General features: G+C 45.4%; 1 protein-coding gene across 1 annotated transcript in view; it reads left to right on the forward strand.

Annotated features, from left to right (window-relative positions):
* Positions 1-275: 275 nt before the first annotated feature.
* The window catches only part of LOC310874292 (carnitine O-palmitoyltransferase 1, liver isoform-like), a 28,988-nt gene continuing 4,900 nt past the window's right edge, over positions 276-24,363 (forward strand). Inside the window, exons 1-13 of the mRNA XM_083787034.1 lie at positions 276-433; positions 13,243-13,388; positions 15,807-15,946; positions 16,545-16,716; positions 17,596-17,697; positions 18,218-18,355; positions 18,595-18,672; positions 19,184-19,291; positions 19,871-19,958; positions 21,661-21,856; positions 22,366-22,554; positions 23,534-23,639; positions 24,010-24,126. Coding sequence (XP_083643160.1) covers positions 13,248-13,388; positions 15,807-15,946; positions 16,545-16,716; positions 17,596-17,697; positions 18,218-18,355; positions 18,595-18,672; positions 19,184-19,291; positions 19,871-19,958; positions 21,661-21,856; positions 22,366-22,554; positions 23,534-23,639; positions 24,010-24,126 — 1,575 coding nt within the window. The 5' untranslated portion in view covers positions 276-433; positions 13,243-13,247. The remainder of the gene's footprint in view (positions 434-13,242; positions 13,389-15,806; positions 15,947-16,544; positions 16,717-17,595; positions 17,698-18,217; positions 18,356-18,594; positions 18,673-19,183; positions 19,292-19,870; positions 19,959-21,660; positions 21,857-22,365; positions 22,555-23,533; positions 23,640-24,009; positions 24,127-24,363) is intronic.

Below are 24,363 nucleotides of genomic sequence, written 5' to 3' on the forward strand. Positions count from 1 at the left end.
CATTCACACAACTATTGCGGCAGAAGCCACGCAAGTTAATTTGGGGTTCAGTGTCTTGCTCAAGGACACTTCGACAGGTAGACAGGAGGAGCCAGGATTCGAACCGCCGACCCATGGATCATTGGACGACCTGCTCTACCTCCTGAGCCACAGTCCACTGAGAACAAGTGCGCGCGCCGCGCGGGTATCTAATCTATCCACTCCAGAGATAGCCTCGGTCCCAGGCAGGCACACAGCAGCACAGTGAGCACACTAGAGGGTGGAGTGGAAGGAGAGAGAGGAGAGTCTGAGGTGGAGCCGGAGGAGGAGGCTGCAAGAGAGAGAAGAGAAGACGTCACGGGCCACAGCGGATCCCCTGCTGTTGCTGTTGCTGCTGTTGCTGCATGACTGTCTGACTGACTTCTCGGATTTTCGTTGTCCATAAACTAGACAGGTACGCTGCTGACAAAACAGCATTTTACTTGACGTACGGCGTGTTGTTTGTGCATCCCAGGTAGCATAGGAATGAAATGATGGCGTTGTTGGACGCGTTTAGACTGAGAGAGGCGGTCCACCGCCACCGGTTAGCTTCACCGATGCTAGCGTGTCGTAGTAGGGTTTGTGCATGGACGCGCGACAGATGGAAACACTAAACTAGCCTACTTGGTAATGAATGTAATGATTATGAATGTATTATATATAAATCATAATAATAACAATAATACAGGCGAATGGCATGCTTAATATTGGGCAGGGCTCGCGTCGCGATGTTTTGTGCGTCCTTTTGGTTTATTGAAATAGCATAGTTGAATCAATGTGTGTGTATTTGTGGTCAGTACGTAGTCACACATCAAATGGTGGTAGGTTTCCATCACAACCATTCATAAGAATGTACGCTGTCTGTGGGAAGAGCGTCCATAGTTTCCCTCGTAACCGTTGGAAGGCTCAACAACAGCAGTGACTGTGGTTGGTATAAACGTGGCAACATTAATTGTAATAATAGCATAAATAAAATAATAATAACAATAGTTGGTGACATTTGTGTTTCCTTTTCCTTGGGGTAAACTAAACCTGCACAACTTGTGTTATTAGTTACATATGAATACTTAATTCCTCAAGTTCATCCGTTCAAGTTGACCAGTTTTGCCACCATATCATAGGACTTTCGTTACATGACTCACTGTGCATGTTGTAGGCTATATTTATTTAGATTTGATCCACATTGCTTTAATGTTGACTGATCAAATCAACATTGCTTACTCTATGTTGTGTGAATGTGTGTTCACATTGTGGGAACGGCCATATGTACAGAAGACTGTACAGTACAGTTACTATACAGGCTATCAATCATCTACTTCTACTTTATATATACAGTGTCAGTATAGGTCAGGTCAGACTCAGCTTTGTAATATGTCACCGTTTCCTCTTATGTGTTATAGTTAAATGTTAGCATCAAGAAGAGCATTTCCTTTGCAACACTGATGGGTTCTCCATTCTCAAATGTGTGAATTTAATGTGCATTTGGAGATGTTTGCAGAACAGACTAAGTAAAGACATGCAAAGCATCAGAGGTTGACTGGCATCAAGAGATTGACTGGCAGATGCAGGACGTCTTGTTCTGTTCTCATAATGACAGAGCAGAGCTGCAATAAATGCTAGACCATAGGTCACAGTTAAAATTAATAATTAAATCAAGTGAAACACTGACAAAAAAAGGCAGTAGCTCACAGTAAAACTACAACTAAAAAGTTACTTTCTGTCTAGTTCTTGCACTTGAATTGTAATGCCACTTATAGTTTTCTGGCCTATGACAAATCAGTATATGTAACTCTTACACAGACCCAGAGATGAGAGAGAACCAAGACTCATGTGACATCAGCTGATAGCTCACAGTTCTTTAATTAGCGGAGAATGGGAGTAATGATATTGTGGAAAATATTATAAAGCCACACTGGACATAAAGCCACACTGTGCAAAAAAGGTGTGTATTCCCATATTTTAATGGTGCACACTGCACTACTGTAAGTGATAATTGGTTTTATTTTTCTTACAATGGGTATGGCTCTATTTTCTGATAGCAATCATTGCTATAGAGTTAGAGTATTTGTAACCGGGATTTCCCTGTCTCTCCAGTCTCTCTTTAGCAAATTTTCCAGGTCGGGATACTAATTTTATGTAATCAGGAAAGAGAATATAACTGGAGGTTATGCAATAACCATGGTTATATAAAGGATATGAGTGAATCAATTCACTATGGGTTATGTCCATTCTTGGACGTAAGACAGAAGAAATCTTATACACTCACGTTCTAATGGTATTAGAACGGGCTTTACGTCATGACGCAGTGCAAGTCCCTCCCCCGAGGGTATAAGTGCCTGCGCTGCTGTCTGGACGTCATTCGGTAATACTTTCTCCTTCTGCCGTTAACAAGCTAGAAGGGCAATTTGGTGAATTGATTCACTCATATCCTTTATATAACCATGGTTATTGCATAACCTCCAGTTATATTAAAGTCTACTCGTGAATCAATTCACTATGGGAGACCTAATAAACTCCCTTCAAATCACTGAAGTACGCACCCGTCCTCATGTGTCCCCCCGGACTGTGACGTCACAGGCGTGACGGCCACGTCCCCTATGAGACAACCATTCTGAGGTCAAAAGGTCACCAACCCTTTGACTTGATAAGAGGTGGGACCAAATGGACCCCCTGTCCACACGGTCCCTGTTCCTACCTTAAGGAGCCGATGAACCACGTCATCTTACGTGCCCCGAGGCCTAACCACTGACGGTCCCAACCGTCTCATGAGTTCTGGCCTCAGTCTTATCCTAGTCGCTAATATACAGGCTTCAAGGTATATAGAGCTAGGTCGACTGTTAGTTCATTTATGTATTTACATATATACATATATATGTACATATACATCTATATTATATACTCACTTCCTTTATTTATATATATATATATATATATATATATATATATATATCTTAAAGGACATGCCTCAGCGGGAAGCAACCTGCACAACCGCATGTGCCACAGTTGGTTCTGTTACATCCAGGTTATAGAACCTAGCAAAAGTCGAAGGCGAGGGCCAACTTGCCGTCGTACAGGCATCCTGTATCGAGATACCTTTGTAGAGCGCCCAGGATGCCGAAATACCTCTGGTGGAGTGTGCCCTTAACCCCACTGGTGGCACTACTCCAGCCGTGGAGTAAGCCATCTGTATGGCCTCCACGATCCATCGGGACGACCGCACCTTAGTGACCGTCTTTCCCTTTACGCTAGCACCCCAGGCCACAAACATCTGGCTGCCCTTCCTGAAGGGAGCCACCCTGTCCATGTGCACTCGTAGGGCCCGCACTGGACATAGACAAAACAACCTCTCGTCCTCCTCCATCTAAATGGAGGTGGATAGAACGACCTTAGGTCCACCGGAACACTAGCCAGGTTGGAATTCTTGGGCATGAAGGCCGGGTTTGGTTTTACCGTGACCCGCATTCTATCCCCACTAAAGATAGTGCAATCAGGGCTCACCAAGAGCGCCTGTAGATCGCTATATATATCTATCTATATATATACATGCAGTATATATATATATATATATATATATATATAAATGTATATATATATATATTTTTTTTTTAACTGTAGTGAGAGCCAATAGAAGGACGGCTTTTAAAGTTAAGAATTTCCATCCTCCTGAGTCCAGTGGCTCGAAAGGTGCCTTTGTTAGAGCGTTCAGCACTAAGGAAAGGTCCCAGGAAGGAATCAGATACCGAGTAACCGGGCGGGCCTTCCGAACCCCTCTCATGTACTGTCGTATGAGCGGGTGTTCACCCAGGGCTTTATCTCCCATGCCAGTATAACATGCTGATATAGCTTCCAGATTGACCTTGGTTGATGATTGGGACTATCCGTCATCCAGCAAGCCCTGTAGGAAGGTCAGAACCGTTATCACTGAGGCATGGAATGGTAATTCCTGGTCTGGTTCCGCTGCGCACCATCGCTCGAAACCCTTCCAGGCAATATTGTATTGTCTCCTAGTGGACTGGGCCCTAGCCCCTGAATTGTGGCCATCATGTTCGGGGGCAAACCCTCAGCACTTAAATTGTTCCTTTCATGGGCCAGGCCCATAGATCAAGGGTCTGAGGGCAAGGGTGAAAAATCCCTTATCCAGTCTGTGTGAGCAGATCCTTCCACAGTGGAAGCTGCCACGCCTGGTCGTATAGGAGGGAGGATATCTCTGACCTCCAAGACCCCCATGCCGGAGCTATGAGAGCCACCTCCAGGCCCTGAGTTCTCACTCTGTCCAAGGTGGGTCGTATTAGTGACAGGGGAGGAAAAACAGGCCCCGCGGCCATTTGTGAGTTAGTGCATCCAGTCCCAGTGACGAGCACCCTTTGATGAAGAAGAACAGACGGCACTTCGTGTTCTCTTCCGATTCAAACAGGTCCACCTTGGCTATGCCAGAACCTGTCCCATAACTGAGCGGCCACCTCTTGGTGGAGAGACCAATCCGCGTAGCGGAGCTGGCCCCTGGATAGCAGGTCCACTCCTGCATTCAGGAGGCCTGGGACGTGACAGGCTCTGATCGAAGGGAGGTGTGTGTGGCACCACGTGACTAGTCTGTAGGCTAGTAGATGCAGGGTCTTGGACTTGAGTCCGCCCTGCTTGTTGATATAACACATCGTAGTAGTGTTGTCCGTCCTTACTAGGACATGGCGGCCATGAACAAATGGTTTGAACTGACGCAGTGTCAGTAATACTGCCATCAGTTCGGGGTAATTGATGTGGGCGTTCCTCAGAGCGCCGTCCCACACCCCCTGGTTGCCATTTCGTGGAGAGTGGCACCCCACCCCGACATGCTGGCGTCCGTAGTAACCACTTTCCCGGAAGTGTTTATTCCCATAGGGACGCCCTCTTGTAAGCGTGGCTCTGTTTTCCCACCATTTGAGTGCCTGAACGCACCCCACCGTCACTCTGACTCCTGATGTCGGCGGTTGGTAGGAATACGTAGAGACTAGCCTCGATACCCAGGCTTTCATTTCGTCTGTGCGAAAAATGAAACGTAGAGACCGCATCCATTCTTGGAATGGCCTCATATGTAGTCTGCCTAGACGTATTTAATGAAATGGCGGACGCCATGAGCCCTGTCATTCGTAGACATATGCTGAACGGCACCCTGTGCCCTATTCTAAAAAGTGTCACACATTTGAGAAACAGTTCCACCCTCCTGGCTCAGCCTGGCTGAGAAGGAGAGAGAATTCAACGTTATGCCTATGTAATCTATCCATTGGGTAGGCGTCATCGTGCTCTTCGCATGATTTATAGTAAAAACCCAGGGAGGATAGCTGATCCACCACGAGTTTCGTGTGAGGCAGCGCCTCTGCTGGCGAACTTGCGCACCGCAGGAGATAGAGGAGACAGTACGAGCCCCTTGGTGACACAGAGGAGCTAGTGTCGCCTGAGTGCATTTCACGAATACCCTGGGGGATAGTGACTCCAGAGCGCAGGAATTTCCTGTGTGGTGGATAGATAGGGATATGGAAAAAAACGTCTTTGAGATCGATACTGGTGAACCGGTCGCCCTGGCGCAGAGAGCGTAGTAGGGTCGCTGCTGTCAGCATTTTGAATTTGAAAATTCTGAGGTATTTGTTGAGAGCTCTGAGATCCAGGAGATCGTAGCCCCCCCCCCCCCCCCTTCTTTTTTTGACCGGAAAATAGCGGCTGTAGAAACAGTCGTGTTGTTGGTCTAAAAAAGGGAACCTCTCTGACAGCTTTTTTCTATTTTATTTATTTTGGCTAGTAATTCGAGGGTCTCGGCCCGAAGTACTTCCGCTGCCTGCCCCCCCACTTGAGAGAGAATTATCTTCTCGAACTTGGGTGGTGACTGTGCAAATCGCAGTCTGTAACCCGTCTTCACTGTGAGTAATACCCAGGGGGACGCGCCACATAACTTCCATTGTTGGAAAAACACGAGCTCTCTAGCATGGGGTTCATTGCTAGTGGAGCGGCAGCATTCCCTAGTGGCTTGGGGATGTAACTGTCGCGGTGCTCCTGTCCTAGGAGCCTCTCCTCGCCTAATCGGGCTGGCGAGGAGCGTTCTGCGGTCGTGACGTCTCCAGCCTACGGCGAGCTTTTGCTCGCTACAGGCCGAAGCACCGTCCGTCCCACCGCTGTCGAGAGGCCTGGTGACTCTTTCTGCGGTGGGCTCATATTTCATAATGCCCGTGTCATGTGGGTTCGAAGTTGTTGTTTCATTGTGTTTTGTTTTTAATATAAGAGGCATCGATGCAATCAAGCGCTTTATTAAACATTTTGTACATTTGTGGTTTGTGCACAGCAGCATTTTTACAGCGGCATTCAACACAGCAACAACTTTTGTTCTAGAGAAATGTTCGTAGTCTCTTTCCCGCTCTGCGGTAGGCATTAACATTTTCCTCCTCCTTACCGTCGGTTCCGACGTGGGGCCCGTGGCCTCTACGATCGGAATCGGGTTCGAACCTTTGGGCAGTCCTTTCATGCTATCTATCGTGTCCGCGTCGCCATCCACGGTAAGAGCCTCAGCCACGAGGAGTCCTCTGGGGGACGTACTCTCGTGGCTGGTCGCGAGCGCAGCCAGCTGCCGCTCTGTCTGCAGGCTAAGCACGAGCCTGTCCTCGCTCCGCACGGGTCTTGCTGGACCCCGCCGTTGGCGGACGATATGGTGGGGCTGGTTCTAGTAGTAGTTGACGCAGCCCCTCCGCATTCCTCCTGCTGTTCTTACCGACAGCAATGAGCTCCGTCAGCACTGTGAGGGAGCCCTGCAAGAGGGCATCGGCATTCAGGGCTCTTGCCACGGCTACAAGGTGGCCGTAGATCCGTTTGAGCGAGGCTGAAAACGCCCTGTTCTTTGGGTCTGGGAAAACGGTTGATTTAGGGGGACTTCCCGAGTGGCATTCTTGCCTAATAGGGAGAGTATTTCGGTCCGAAGGATCTCGGCCGCCTGCCCACCCGCATGAGAGAATATTACTTTCTCGAACGTGGGTAGTTCCGCAGTGAATTGCGGCTTGTGCCCACTTTGTAGTGCTCAGCACCCATGGGTGTGCTACGCATTCTAGCCACTTTGGAGGGCACCGTGCCAAAGATTTTGGCGTGGTGATCCCGTCTCATGATGGCAGTGCCTCTAAATAGAGGCTCTGCCATCATGCTTTTGAAATTTTCAGCGTGGTGGCCCCGTCTCATGACGGCAGTGCCTCTGGTTAGAGGCTCTGCCATCACGCTTTTGGGAATTTTGGCGTGGTGGCCCCGTCTCATGATGGCAGTACCTCTGGTTAGAGGCTCTGCCATCATGCTTTTGAAATTTTCGGCGTGGTGGCCCCGTCTCATGATGGCAGTGCCTCTGGTTAGAGGCTCTGCCATCATGCTTTTGAGAATTTTGGCGTGGCGGCCACGTCCCACGATGGCAAAACCTGCTGGAGGTTTTGTCATCGTGTTGTATTGTCTCACTGCCGCTGATCGTTTTAACGATCGGCGCGGCAGTGGGCTCATATCCCGCATGTTGACACAGGGGTACAGGCAATGATTCAGCTGATTCGTTCTGCACACATGTATCTGAACCAAGGGAGGGAACATGGGAGCATTCAGCGACACATTCTTTAAAATGCGGTGCAACAGCATCTCCTCTTAGAGGTAAAGCAGTATGAACATTCGAGTCCGGTGCTAACCTTAACGTCCTCTCGGCGTGAGGCCTGTGGCCACTACGCCGTGCCTGGGCAAAAGAACACTGGGAAAATGAGCGAAACTCGACGTCTCCGCGCCTTAGTTTAATGTGGTGGTCTATGGCCACACATTTCTGGCATTGGTCTGGGACGCTCAGCGCCTCCTCGGCCTGCTTGTAGTCAATTTTCAATTCATTTCAAATGGCTTTATTGGCATGAGAAAGCATACGTTTACTTTATTGGCATGAGAGAACGTTTACATTGCCAAAGCAGAAAACAAACAATACAACAATACAATCAGAACAAAAATGATGTACAGTAGACGCACGTGTCGTGCGGGTCCATCCTTGACATAGCGTTGCCACAGTGGTCTACTCGGCATTGCTTCTGTGGCAGGAAAACGGCCCCGCTATGTTGGCGGCGGGCCGCCGCTCGAGACTTTGTCGTCTTTTCTGCCATTTTCTTGCGGAATTCTACGTTCACAGCAAAGAAAGAAATTGTCTCTGTGGGCATCTAGTGCCTCGACAGTAGGATGCCAATTGCAAACTGGTTAGCTTTAGCTATCATGTTAGCCGCTACTAGCTTTGCTAGTTTACTTACCTGTGTTGGAAAAACTGTCTGTGGGCTTCTAGCTCCTGGACAGTAGAATGCTAATTGTTAGCCTGTTGCAAACTGGCTAGCGTTAGTTATCAGGTTAGCTGTTCCTAGCTTTGCCTGTGTTGGAAATTGTCTCTGTGGGCTCCTAGCGCCTGGACAATAGAATGCTAATTGTTAGCCTGTTGCAAACTGGCTAGCGTTAGCTATCAGGTTAGCTGCTCCTAGCTTTGCCTACCTGCGTTGGAAAGCTGAGTTGTTGGTTTAGTCCGGAGCTTCTAGGGCTATCACGGAAACAAAAACAGCTTATTTTTCTTCGCGAGTGTAGCTTACACTAAGAAAAAACACCAATTCCACCTCGTGGTACCGAGCAACCGAGGCCACTCGTCCTGTTGAGATATATAAGGAAGTTGGGCCTTTCTTTAGTGATTTAGCTTGTCTGACGTCTGTCTTAACGCAGAAGAAGAAAACGAATGACGTCCAGACAGCAGCGCAGGCACTTATACCCTCGGGGGAGGGACTTGCACTGCGTCATGACGTAAAGCCCGTTCTAATACCATTAGAACGTGAGTGTATAAGATTTCTTCTGTCTTACGTCCAAGAATGGACATAACCCATAGTGAATTGATTCACGAGTAGACTTTAATATAACTGGGAGCCTCCATTAGCTCCCAGTTACTGCCCGAGTACAAAACACAATACAAAGCAACCAAAGGTATGGCACCTTCATACAGTATCTTGAGTCACCTCTTCAGATTCCACCTTAGCCCGTAGCACTTGCCCTAGCCTTGATGACCTTGCAGGCTTATGCAAATGATAAAAGGTAAATTGAAAATTGGATACAGGATAAACAAGTGCAATTAGAAGAGATGACACAAAGGAATGAGCAGACAAGTTTTAAACTAGAACACTATAAAATTGAAGCTAATAAATGCTTACTCTCTCCTGATTGGACGACATTGGCAACCCATCTGAAAATGTATGTCCAGTTTATTGATTTTATTTCAGAGATGGAAAGACCCCGAAACCCCTGTTACTGAACACTCCATAGCTAGCAAAGATTATTATCAGAACATAGACCTTTAACCTCTTCACAAAACACCTTTTGTTTTAACCCACAAATATCGCTTACACACCCTGAAATCTGCCCATTAGAAGAATCCCTGTTTTGTGTGCCACAGTATGCAAATGCCTCTACATAATCATGAGGTCAGCAGCCTGAAGAAGTCACTTGCTTGTTGCCATAGTGATGATGATTTATTTTTCCTTTCATTTCCTTCATCTTATCGGTCAGGCTGTATGGGTATTGGTGTGTTTGGTTGTGTGTGTGTGTCTCATGTGATGTCACATCATGTGCCAAATGAGGAAGAGGAACTTGTAAGTCTGTCAAAAGTCTGAGTCATGCCTCTGGTGTGTGTTCCTGTAACCTTTACTGTACCTGTACCTGACCTTATCCCAACACCCCATGGCTGCTTACCTTTTACCCAATTTATACAATTTTCGCTCTCTCTCCCTGCTGTTCCATTCCGCTCTCTGCCTGGTAGTTTTCCATGCGACACAGTGTTCGAAGATGGAAGAATGGATTGAAAACGCTTGTTGCTGTTTGCAGGCAGGCATAACTCTGGATATTTATCAGAGAGAAGAGAGAAGCACGGGCAAAACTGTGCATTAGTCCTCAAGTAAAAGTATGGAGTCGAACCCATCTCTCTGTGTGGAGTCAAACCTCCATAGTATAAGTCACATCGTCAGACAGGCACTTGATTATCCTGTCGTATCTTTTGAGACAGGCATTTACTTCTACCCAGAGCAGGCTCATATTGTACTCTCTGTTGTTTACTGTACCAAATAGCACTAAGCCTGTAACCTAATCACAAAAGTCCTATGGCTCGACGTTTGTCATTGTCTGTCATTTTCTTCTATAACAAAATCCATAGTAAAGGTAAGCTCCACATCGAGTTGCAGAATTGGAGTTTGCCAGAGAGGGATTAGCACGCAGCGCTATGCTGCTGTCTGCTAAAGCTCTCTTGATTCTGTATTTATTTTCAACCAGAACATATTGAAATATTGGTTCCGAAAAATCTACCCAAGGCCAACAACATTTTGTAATCCATCGCCAGTGCTGAACTGAACAGAAGGCGCAAGTTGTTTTTTTTGTAGTTGTTTCGTCCTGTGCTGGCACCCAAAGAAAGTCTCTGGACTAACCATGGCTGAAATTCACTGCTGTGAGTCCTTGGCACAGAAAGTGTTCGTGTGTGCGTGCGCGCGTGCATGGTTTTTCATGCGCATGATGTGTGCATGTGTGGTATGCAAGAAGTGGTGCCTGTATTGTCTGTGTGGTCATTTGCCATTTTTAGATGCGTTTTGTCCACTGTCCAGTCAGACTGCCTGAACCTCAGGGCATTATCTGTAGCCTATTTGTGGAGGGAAATCAATCAATTCCCTTTGTGTGGTTGAAGCCATAATAGGCTTAACCAATATCAACCAGACAGCCAGTCAACACACCAACCCATCAACCTCCAACAACGTCATGCTGACCTTAATAATGACTAATATACTGTACAGTTATACACTATTATGTGTCTCCTGAGCATCTTCTAATATCCGAGCATCAGATTATCATCATGCTGACGCAAACTCACCCAGTGCATTTAATTAATAGATCCACCCATCAGTCATTATTCAGCACGTACTGCAACCATTTAGCTGTTTAGTTGCAATGTAGCTGATTGAATTTCGAGTCACAACTCAAAAAACCAAGCTGTGACTGTGGGCTGATTCAAAATGTGACACTCTCACTCTCTCTTGTTTATTTCTTAGTTATTGTCTCTTCCAATCAACGAGGGCACCTTTGACGATATAAACGTAGCTGTGGAGAAGGTCTTGTCCATATATTATGGTGTCCTCTCGCTTAGTCATCAGATTTCGAGTGTGTGTGTATAGTGTATACTGTGTCAGGACAGAAAGGACCACTTGTCTGTACTACCAAATTCACAAGGTGGTATTATTTTTTCAGTCAAACGAAGCAGTTGAGATGAGCTGTTGAAGATGGAGTGCCGTGATCTTTTTCCACCCCTAAAACATGATCATCAAGTATTATGATTATACTAGGAGGAAGATGTCTTTCAAAAAAGTGTACAGAAAGTGTTAATTATGTTTTTATGTGGCCACACCCACCAGTTCATTAAGTATACATGGTTTTCACCTTAGCACCACCCACCTGAACTTAAACCTCTCCCACATCTGTTGTTGTATGATAATGTGGGAGAGGTTAGGGTTATGATGTCACTAAAATGGTGTTATTTCGATTGGGCCTTTTGACTCAAAGGCTTTCAGCTTTCAGGAAGAAACCAAAATACACAGGGAAGACTTGATTTGAATATTATAACCACACCGGGGTCTATTAGACCAGGTGTTCTCAACGTTTTTGGCCGGGGACCCCAAGAAATGCTTTGGCAATGTCTCGGGACCCCCGCCCCGCCCCCGACCCACAATATACATTTACTGCTACAATAACCTTAATAATAGAGACAATACAAATAAATACTGAAACCAGATATAATCATTAGGGAGGTGTATGCATGTACATGTACTAGGTGTACCATGTAAACTCTTCATTTCCATTTTCCAGCCATTCAGTTGAACCCCCCCCCCCCCCCCCCCCATAAGATTTTTATTAGTATTAGTCTAGTAATGTTAACTCCATAATCGCATGCAAAGCAAAAGTACAAAAATCACGGCACTCCATCTTTAAAAGTCTTTGTCACAGACATGCAAGGGTGTTCTCCGGCATTGCCACCAAACATTTAATGATGTTTATTGTCTCTGTTTGCCTTGCAGCTAATCCACTCTTAACATTTAAACAGGTGTTGTTTGAACACTGCCATGAACCATGTAGGTGAAATGAGCTTGACGGCCAATTTGGCTCTCCAGCTGAAGTTTCTCTGTCTGTGTATCTATCATCGTTGTCAGGTGGAAATGTATGTTCAGGAAATGGAAGAAAAATAACCTTTGCTCCACTTTTATTTATCCACAATTATTATCTAGTCACATGTTAAGAATGTAGTTTCGTTAAATATTTATAAACCCGCAGACAGACTTAACCACTTTAAACTTTCCCATCCCTATTTTGGGAATGTCATTAGGCTATAGGCAAAAACATCAACAACATTTTAAAGAGATATCCCAAAACTTCCAAAATAGCATTGCAATCACACATTGCAATCACACTTTGCTGGGAGATTGCAGATCCACAATGTTGCTACTTCTACGTGACACTACAAGTATACATTTTTGTTTTGTTTTTTATTTTTAAATTTAAAAACAAAGAGGAAATATGGACATACACAGTTTCATGCTATGCATGTTGTCTGTGGGGGAAGGCTGAGCTGTAGAAAGGCGATAACATCACTCAATGCCAAGAGTGTTGATGATTGCTGCTGTGGCGGACTGAGCTTTTCAGCTGATCTCAGCACAGTGCAATAGTGGTAATGTCTTTTTCATTACAAGAAATGTCCCCCTCCCCCACCCTGACTGTTAGCCTACTCGATACAGACCCCAAAATGTAAACACTCTTGCTCTCTTTCTCCTTTTAGCCCTGCGAGTGGCAGGGCTCTAAGGATGGCATTGCTGTAGGTCAGTTGATCAGTCCGACTCTCAACGCATAAATCCAGATACTGTATGCTGAAAACTTCTATATTGGGATGGAATTGTGGTGAACCTTCATGCTCCCCATTTGACAGGTTTCGGCCAAAAGGTCCATTTCCACACAAGGTTTCTCAAAATCGAATGGCCGTATTGTCTTGACACTCTAAGGATTGCACTGTCGCTCTGTTCAAAACACTTTGGTAGATCTGGTAGGATTTAAGGAACAGAATGACCTCTTGGGGCTGACCTTTAGAATCCTTGTCTTGTTCTTCTGTTCTGGACTCACACACACCCCACCAATCTTTTTCATCTCTCGTTCCAGTGATCATGGCAGAAGCCCACCAGGCGGTGGCCTTCCAGTTCACTGTCACCCCAGAGGGCATAGACCTGCAGCTGTCTCACCAGGCCCTCGCCCAGATATACCTCTCTGGCCTGCGCTCCTGGAAGAAGCGCCTCATCAGACTCAAGGTACCGTCACTACCACCAAAATCCATGGAGATTGTTCGACTGTTTAATTGCTGATAAACAAATGTCAAATAATGTCCGATATATCGGCCAAACTGATATATTGGCCAGGCTCTAATTAACTCATCCACCAACACGTTAATGCCTACTGTCCTTGTCAATTCATTCACATTGTGCTGTCATCGTGACAGCACTAGCTGTCGCTTCTCTCTAATACGCAAATATGCTGTGATCTTTGCATATGTCTCGCAACATATTAGCTCCTGCATCTGTTACATGCCAAGAAATGACACAGAACCTGATGCTTGTGCACACAGATGCTTGTGATATGCCATGATTTCAAACTAAAGCCAAAGAGCATTATTGAATGCACATAAGCCACTGTTACATTCTGTCTTTGTTCCATCCTGGTGGGTGGTAGGGAATCTTTATTTCTGTCTCCCCTCTCTGCAGTGACAGGGCTCAGCTGTGTAAAGTGTATCAGCAGTGAGCCACAGATCTAGGAAACTAGCACGCACGCACGCGCACACACACACACACACACACACACACACACACACACACACACACACACACACACACACACACACACAGTGGAGAGAATTCTGCTGCGTATCAGCAGTGCACCAGAGAAGTAGGGTTGGGACACTCTTTGAATAGAACTCCACCACTGTAGCATCCACCCACCCAGAGTCTACACACATGGAACATGCACGCACGTCACACACACACACACACACACACACACACACACACACACACACACACACACACACTGGAGAGAATTCCACTGCACAGACATTCTTCTAGGGGGGAAATGTATTTGTCCTTATCTGAACGTCTGTCCTGGGAACTTATATATTGCGATATACTATCCTCACAGTGACCCAGTGATTTGTGTACTGTACATGTACAGTTAATGCTTTAAACAACTAATGAATAATGGTGTATTTACTTGAATTGTACAATTATTGTGATGTACTAAACAGTGCTCCTGCTGTTTTCAGCCAAATCATGCTCGGGAGGGATGGAAAGAGAAAGCACAACAATCATTGGACTTTTGACACTCTAAAGTCTATACCATTCACAGAGGCTCTGCATTTAGTAAGCTAACACCCGCAAACTAGTGGCAGCTACAGTACTTTATACTGTATATAAGTGGAGCAGTCAAGTCGAGTGAGGAGAGCTGAGTGCAGCACTGAGTGCAGCAGGCGGGGCTGCTAGTACGGTGCGTGTGCGTGCGTGGTTTGTGTGGCCTTTGTGTCTCTGCTGTGCGAGAAAAATGCAGGTTGTTTTCTTGACTTTTCCACTGGCAGGGACAAGAAAGGTCATAGGAGAATGCACGGCTGGTATCAATAGTGCATGCGGTACAACGTTTCAAATATTCAGTTGTGACAACTCAACACTCAACTCAAAACCTTTTTGTTGCTGCGCACACTAGAAGTAAATATACAAAATTCCAACCGAAGTGGATCCAGGCTATTGGGCTTATACCTTCATATACCCTCCAATCCATCGCTTGTCTGTCTGAGCACAGTACAAGGCCATTTGAGTGTTTATTGTCTCCACCAGGCCGAAGGCATGGGGAGAGAGTATGTTTTGCACTCCGCCCGTGTGTGTGTGTATGTGTGTGTCCGTCGGTCCGTCTGTTACCAGCTAATCTCCGGCACCGTTAACCGGTCGATGCCAAATTTTGCACACATACTTCCTGGATGCCAACAATTAACCTCTGCTGCAAGTTTTCCAGAACAGCCTGTTATAGCGCCACCAGGAGGCCGACTTTTGAAAAACATTTTTTTTATATTACTCGGACGGATCTGTCCGATATTTCATATTCCATCCTAATTCGCTTGCAGGATTGGCCCGTTTTGAACAAAAAGCCTCAAATCATGAACGGATTGTGCAATTTAAATGAAATCTTTAACAGACTTTCCTACTAGGCTGAGGAATTATATCCCACCCTTTTCACATTGGCCTGTCATATCGCCACCAACAGGTGGATTTTTGCAAAACAAATCATCCAATTGACATCCAAGGCGTAAGAAGAAATGGCACCCTTTTCACATTGGCCTATTATAGCGCCACCAGGAGGCCACAACCTGACCTGCCCTGGTGGAAAACCTGTGCCCCGAGGGGCACTTTTTCTAGTTGACACTGACAGCTATATCTCATGTTGTGTGAATAGCAAACAATAGGAGGTTGCTTCCCTGCATGTTTCTAGAAATACTCAAAAAAGAATGAAACAAAGACAACACTTTAGTTTAGAAAGCAAACTCTATTTGCCAGAATATGTGTTTGCCATGGGCAACCGTTGGTGGCAATGGCTGCACTGCCTAAGACGGGGGAACCGCAAACAAATGTTGTGCAATTGACACAAATCAAATCACTATAATCTAATCTATATTCTCTCCCCTTTGACAGAATGGTGTGCTAACAGGAGTGTATCCTGCCAGCCCTTCCTCCTGGCTTTTCGTGGTCATAGCCATCCTGGCTACCATATACACACGCTCCGACCCCTCCATGGGCCTCATAGCCAAGATACAGGAGCACCTGCCCGTCAGGTAACATTCATGAAAGCCAAATATTCCTAAATAAATATAGCCTAATTTCATGTTCCTGCACTGTCCTCATTTCTCATAATTTGTCTGTCTTTCATCCTTTGTCTATCTCTTGTTATGTTGTGTTTTTCCTCTTCATTCTACATTTCCATTCCACCTCTCTTTCTGTCTCCCACTCCCCCCCCCCCCCCTCTTTCTTTCTGTGTATCTGTTCTTCCTCCTAATTTAACCATAAGATTTTGCGCTCACTTAGAGTATGACTTTCCCATATTGATTATAAAAGGAGAAAAGAGACATATTTGAAGAAAAACGCAGTAGGATGTATTTGCTACCACTGTGGTGAGACAGATAGGTCTTTATCGCTTCATGTCACATTCTGTCTCTCTTTCTCTCCCCCACTCGCCTCCTCATCGGTGTTTCCTTTCTTTCTATTTCCCCTTTCCTCCAATTACTCCCAATTATCTATCTTTTGTTGCATCCTCCACTCCCTGCCTCTTTCGTCTTACCATCTGCTCTTTGCTTTTACCCTCATGCTCCTCTTCAACTCCCCCTCCATTCCACCCCCCCCATCTCTCTCTCTCTCTCTCTCTCTCTCTCTCAGTCAGTCTATGAGTAGCCAGTGTCAGACGGTGGTGTCGGCGGTGGTCTTCAGCACCATGCTGTGGCTGTCGCTCATCTTCACCATGCGTTTCTGCCTCAAGCAGCTCCTCTCCTATCACCGCTGGATTTTCGAGCAGCACAACAAGATGTCCAACACCACCAAAGCCTGGGTGGTCAGTGTCACACACACGCACACACACAGTGGAGTGGAGAGAATTCTTCTGCGTATCAGGCTCAGCAGTGCGCCAGAGATGACACACACACACACACACACACACAGTGGAGTGGAGAGAATTCTGCTGCGTATCAGCAGTGCGCCAGAGATGTCACACACACACACACACACACACACACTTTTTTTTACCTATAGCAGGTGTTCCCAAACTTTTTTGGCAAGAATTTGGAAGATTTATTTCCAGGTACCGCCTCATCCTCGCAACACTGATAAGCATATTTGTAACCTTACATTTAGATGCCATATTTGGAACTATTTGTATTAACACTTTTCAATCAAAGTCACAACACATGTTCATTTAAGAATTCCTTGATGCATCAATTAAGCGTTAACGACCATCAGCTGGTCAGTCACTCAGCCTCTGCAGCACTCTTAACTGAAAGTGACTGCATGGAGTCTGTTTCATTTCTATCCAAAAGCCTTTAAACGATGGAATTTGATTAAGGATTACTGTGATTATGGTAAGCTCACATATCACACACCATAATTCACAAAAATAAAACTAAATCTGAATTATTTCGCGGACCCCCTGGCTATGCGTTGTGGACCCCCAGGGGGGAACCACTGACCTATAGCATCCCTATCCTGGGCCATGTCATACTCATAATAGGCAAACATAGTAGGCTAAATGTGTCGTTTTAGAATGTTTATATTCTTTCTTTTCATCTGGACTGGCCTTTAAGGGTGTCATTAAACTAAAGTGTGTTGTTTTAACACACCGATGATGTTACTAGTCCATACTGCTTCAGGGTGTGTTTAAATATTTATCATTTACATAATGTGTGTGTGTGTCTCCACTGCGCTGTACCCATGCCAGGCGCTAGTGCGGATCTTTTCGGGCAGACAGCCGCTGCTCTACAGCTACCAGGGCTCCCTGCCAAATCTCCCTCTGCCTCTCGTCAAGGACACAGTGAAGCGGGTGAGACATGTTGATGATGAGGGGGGGGGGGGGGGGGGGGGGTGATGGTGCACTGGACACGGTGATGAAGGGGAGACATGGTGATGATGAGGGGGGAGTGGGGGGGTGATGGTGCACTGGACACGGTGATGAAGGGGAGACATGGTGATGGGGGGAGGGGGCAGTGTTGGTGCACTGGACACAATTATTCAAATTACGTAATACATGACTACATATTTACAAACACAAAGTTAAATCAGTTTTGTACTCACTGCAATGTGTTTTTTCTATGATATGTAGCTCTGGGCATTTGTTGCTTTACTTTATATTCCTTTTGACTATTCACGTGGCAGCCATTTAGCTCTTACCTCATACTTGGAGGTTGGGAAACTCCACACCTCAATGAATTGTTGCATAAAAAGAGAAATTAATTTGCTTTGGAGGTCTAGGGCATTACCAGTTGACCATTGTTGAGCAGTAGCGTTATGGACTAAACTAAACTAATGCTGCACTGCATTTCATGTTGTCTACATGTGTTCAGTACTTGGAGTCAGTGCGTCCGCTAATGGAATCAGCTGAGTTTGAGCGTATGACGAACCTGGCCTCGGAATTTGAGAGCGGCCTCGCTCCCCGGCTGCAGTGGTACCTCAAACTCAAAGCCCTCTGGTCCGCAAACTACGTAAGTGGTCGACTGTTATGCTCTATTATCACTTAAACAAAATATTCACGCAGCAAATATACATCACATTTCCAGAAGTCCAAAGCACATTTAAAATCCCATTAACTATGTAGATGTTTGTGCGACAGTGCAGTTTGAATAATTAATTCTAATTGGATGTAGTGGGTACTTCTGTTGCTGTATGTTTTACACTGTGTGTGTGTGTGTGTGTGTGTGTGTGTGTGTGTGTGTGTGTGTAGGTTAGCGACTGGTGGGAAGAATACATTTACCTTCGGGGCCGCAGCCCCCTCATGGTCAACAGTAACTATTATGGCATGGTAGGACCATCCCCTTGCTCCCATATATTACCTCCTGTCGGCACAGCACAACTGTATGTAATGTATTGTATAGTACTGTACACCATCTTGCAATTTAACTGTAATGTCTGATATTTAGTTTAGTTTAGTTATGTACTGGGCATGACGTGGTCTGGTTAATCGAACAATAATTGAACAACAAAAACACAAATCAGAAATTAAAATTGGATCTGTTTCTGAATTCCCTATAGCTATAATGTTGCACAATAGGTCTTGGAGCTATCGACGAATCCATGGAGCAGTGCCCTGTAGGACAGGTGCCCTGTAGGCCTCAATGCTGAGGTGTAAAGCTGCGCTTAATGGTACACCTCAGCTAAGGCTGTGCCCAGAGCACCCCTCCATGGATTCGTCTATACAAGACTTCTGTGCATCATTATGTGGATGAGGGCTGGGAGCTGTCTGCTCCCCGAGTAGCTTGTTTAACTAGCGAGCACCTGACCCTGACTTTCACTCGCTCTTTCTTGCTCTCTAGGACTTCCTGTATGTGACTCCCACACCCATCCAGTCGGCCAGGGCGGGGAACACCATCCATGCCTTCTTTCTCTACAGACGCCGACTCAACAGAGAAGAGATCAAACCTGTGAGTTCAGCTGCTTTCCCACCTCAAATGTTCACCATGAAAGCTACAGCACCATTACAGACCACAGACTCACATATTAATTTAATGTTTGCTGCTTTGCTGTTTCTTGTTTACCCCCCCCCCCCCCGTTTGAAGGGGCGATACTATACTTAAGCTACCGGTAGTAGCCTATACAGTAGCTAAAGCTCTTATCTGAGATTTCATGTTGTTACCAGCTGATCCAATGTAGTGTGTGTTTAATGTGCATTGAGCATCCATCCACATTTGTTTTATGTATGTGTAGGGCTGGTATTCCCACCCTGAGGGGAGGGGGGGGGGGGGGTGCGTGCACGAGAGAGAGCACCCTCTGCAAGCCATGGAGTATCCATCTCCATTCCCCTTTATTTTGTTATACCACATTCATCCCTCACCCTTTGTCCCCTTTCTACCTTTCCTTTGCTTGCTTTCCTACCCCCCCCCCCCCCCCCTCCTTTCCTTACTGTCCCTCATCTTATATTCCTCCTTTTTCCTTTTATTCCCCCCTCGGTTTTGCATTCCCCTCCTTCTGCCCCCCCGACCCCATTTCTCCTCCTCTCCCAGAGTCGTGTTCCAGGCACTGTCATTCCTCTGTGTGCTGCTCAGTGTGAGAGGATGTTCAACACCACACGCACTCCTGGAGAGGAGACCGGTAATCAGATACGCACGCACGCACACACACACACACACACACACACACACACACACAGACGTTGTATTAGCATACGACCAAGGTGTGCATTATTCCCGATCAGCATCCTAAGTAACACTGTGCACACTGCTGATGCACTATAACGCCACCATTAACCATCAACACGCAGCCACAAAACCTGCCTGGGGAGAGAACGAGTTCACACATTTTTATCCAGTAACATTGCATAACACAATATGCATACAGGAATCGGTAAACGAAACGAAAAAAAGGCAAAGTGTGTGTATGTGTGTGTGTGTGTGTGTGTGTGTGTGTGTGTGTGTGTGTGTGTGTGTGCGTGTGCGCGTGCGCGCGTGTGGCCTGAGAAGGCAGAGATGTGTCTGTGAGTCACTGAGTCATTACATGTTCACCCCACAACCCATTAATGCATCTGTCTTCATCTTTCTTTTGGTCTCATCTCGGGGATGTTCGTCAAGGTTTCTGTAAAGGCTCTGTTTCTCACTAACCTCTTTTTCTCTTTCTAACTCGTGCTGTTCTCTCACCCTCTCTCCCTAAACACGCTCCAATTTATTTTGGCTCCCTTTTCATCTCATGTTTAATTCCACTGCTCCCTTTGTTTATTCTCTCTCATACATCTTTATGGGTTTCTCTGTCGCCTCCGTTCTTTCTTTCTCTTGTTTCCTTCCTTTTCACTGGTCCCTCTGTCTCTGTCGCTCAGTGGTTGTTGAGGTCTTCGGTTCCTTGCTGTTCCTATCAGTTTGAGCGGATGTTTGACTCGTGTCGAATCCCCGGAACGCTGACAGGTAGTATTAATTACATTTCCTGCCACCTGACTAGCCCCAATAAATAATCATGATTTCAGATCAGAGCCACACATGGAGAGTTTAGGAGATGTCAAATATTCTGACTGTACTCTCAGTGGTGTAAAGTAACTAAAACATGTATTCAAGTACTGTACTATAGCAAATGCAGATCGTTCTCTTTGGGACCAGTATAATTATTTTGCAAATTCTCATGTGACATTTACTTTTAGCACAGTGGTTTTCAACCTGTGGGTCGGTACCTGACTTTGGGGTCACTCTACAGTCTGTAGTCACCGCTACAGACTGCGAATCATGATTGACAGGCATGTCCCTCACATAGTTCCAGTCCATAGAGGTACCCTGATTAATCAGGTGATGTGGGCAGTAAATACAGAGTCATGGAATAACACAGACACGCTGTGGGTTCTCTCACAACATTCAAATGACTAATATTCTTTTGACATTGTGTTGGAGGCAATACTGTTGCCTACAGCACCTTTAATTCAATTAAATCACACAGATATATACTTTGATATATACTTTGCACCTTTTGTACCTGTTTTGCACCACTGTTTTTGCATTCATGCTTTTCCCTGTGTAATGTAATGTACTCTATCGTACTCTTTTTTTTTTGTGTGGGGACTGTGGATGTAAATTAGCATTTTTGCTAAATACGGTGTATTTACATTATATTGATATTGCCGCTTATTAATATGCGGTGTCCCGTCAAACAAATCAAGTAAAGTAATGTTAAATAAACACTGAGGATTTTACAGTGTAGTGCTTACCCATATCCCCTCTCTCCCACGTGCAGCAGGGGTTCCAACTCCTTCGCCTCCACTGACACCTACATGACCTTTCTTTCTCGTCCCTATCCGTCCATCTCTTTCAACGTGAAGACACGGTGCAGCACTGGCAGGACAGTGAATACGTGGTGGTGTACCACAGAGGACGTTACTTCCGGCTGTGGGTGTACCACGCGGGGCGGCTCCTGTCCCCCAGGGAGATCGAATCCCAAATCCAGAGGATCCTAGACGACGACTCGCCTCCTTCTGTCGGGGAGGAGAAGCTGGGAGCTCTGACTGCCGGAGACAGGTCAGTCCCACCGCTTACTAAAGTCACATCTCTATTATATGATCTATTGTTCTGTATTATCTGCTCATTTCAGAAGTATTGTCAAGAGTGCTACTACTCTGCCTCTTGCACAGCATTTCTGTAATGTTGTTGATCCAGGAAAAGAAGGAGTCACCTAACTTTAAAATGTCAACTTACTGTGTATTTTCCTGTGTTTAACTGGATTTGTGTCCTTTGTTTTCTGTAAAACTGTCCACCCTGGTAAGGGATCCTCTATATTTTTAACCCATTGCATTGCTCTAGTCTACGCCCTGGTCCTCTTTATTGTGATCCGTCCTGAGATTTCTTCCTTTACCTGCCTAGGGTTTTATCTTACCCGATGGAGGTGCTAAGCTAAGGGAAGGGGAGTCTTTTGTTTCCATTGTTAAAACGTGGGCCTGTAAAGACCTTTAAAAGCATCCATTGTATGCTTTATCTAATAGTAATAATTGTAGTAGCAGTAATAGTTTCTCTTCTGATTCATTTCTCAGAATTCCATGGGCCAAGGCCCGGAAGGAGTACTTCAGCAGTGGGGTGAATAAGCGTTCGCTGGACTGCATTGAGAGAGCTGCCTTCTTTGTGACCTTAGATGATGATGAGCAAGGAATGATGGGAGAGGACCCGGCGGCTAGTCTAGACCGCTATGCCAAGTCCTTGCTCCACGGGAAATGTTATGACAGGTACAGAGCCGTGAAAAGCGTATTAGGTACCTTTTTATTAGAATTGTCCATTCTCAGAATTGTCCATTCTCAGAATTGTCCATTCTAATTCTACAGTCTGTTATTGCCTGATAGCAGACCGTTGTTCTGAATAACAGACCGGTGATCTGTCCAGACAGACAGACAGACAGTATGTCTGTCTGTGTGCCTGTCTGTCTGTCTGCCTGCCTGCCTGCCTGCCTGTCTGTCTGCCTTCCTGCGTGTCTGTCTGCCTGCCTGCCTGCCTATAATATACAATAATGATACAGTCTAAAATGTAGCTATTGTGTCCATACACAATAAAGGCTACGAAAGAACATTATAAAATAAAAGTTTTTAAGTTCGCCATGAGCGGGATCCGAACCGAGTGCCACACGGAGCAATAAATCGAGAGGCATTTGCACAGACGCCTAGACTATTAGAAATGGATTCTGCCCTCCCTCGATCTGTCTTTGTTTTTGGAATCATTTAAATATTTGATTTATTTTTGTAAGTAGCCATGTAATAAGCGGGATAATGAAGTCAGTGGTTCTCAAACATTTTCAAGTCAAGGACCCCCAAACTGATTTGTGTTTGGCCGTCGATCCTAATCTAAAAGATTGTCAGGGACCCCTATAAGAGAAAATATGTGTACAAAAATAAAAGTTGTCACACTTGTTTTTCACAATTATAAAGTATAAAATAGGAATTAAGTGGTTAAACTGATTTGCATGCTATATTAACAAATTTGGCTGGGGATCCCCTGGAACCCCTTGAAGGACCCCTGGGGGTCCCCGGACAGACCCCACTTTGAGAACCACTGATTGAGTAGATTGAGCACACACAAAGCAGACGTCCTGGTCCTGCTTTAATCTGAAGAGGTCACTGTACATTCTCTCTTGCATAGTAGCCATTACTATAGTTATAAAATAGAGATGCATTGGTTCACCCAACTAATTTGTTTGTGTTCGGTGTCACACAGGTGGTTTGACAAGTCCTTCTCAGTCGTGATATACAGGAACGGGAAGAACGGTCTGAATGCAGAACACTCGTGGGCCGATGCACCAGTAGTAGCACACCTATGGGAGGTTAGTGACCCCAAGGAGCATGGGTTACTGCCGATTCTATTTTATTTTTTGAAAATTAGTATGAGTATGACGATTATGCAAAAATAATTTTGATTATCTCAAATAATTACGATTAGTCGATTATGTAAGGACATATAGTATTGTTGCTAGAATGAGGATACTAAGGATTAGTCAGTGATGTGTGGAAGTAACGTAAAAGTACTCCGTCAGGACCCCCACACGGATTGTGTCTTTATTCATGGTTTCTTTATTCTAGCGTTGTTGTCTTCAGTGTGGCGTGTGTAAATAACACATTTTCAAGCATTTGCTAGCTTTGCAAGCGACACCATCATGCGATGGAGTATAAATGAAGCTTCTCTGTTCTCCCCAGTATGTTCTGGCCACAGACAGCTTCCGGCTTGGGTACAATGAGGAGGGCCACTGTAAAGGAGAGGTGGATCCGTCTTTACTACGACCACAGAAGCTGAACTGGGACATTTCCCCAGAGGTTAGCGGTCCATTCCTTCATTTAATCTTTTATTTTGGAACTATCGATGATCTTCTTAGAGACTACTCTATCGTTTACTTTTTAGATTAATCAAATGATCATGTTTTCTTTTTTAATATTTTTTTAATAATTGACTCAATAGATTAGTCTGATTATTCACTAACAGTCCTCCATGAAATATAATATTAGCCCTGTTAATCTACTGATAATAATGTAGCTACTAGCTACAGATTATTA

This window comes from Protomyctophum parallelum (assembly GCF_964188405.1).
Source record: "Protomyctophum parallelum genome assembly, chromosome: 17".
Classification (NCBI taxonomy): Eukaryota; Metazoa; Chordata; class Actinopteri; order Myctophiformes; family Myctophidae; genus Protomyctophum; species Protomyctophum parallelum.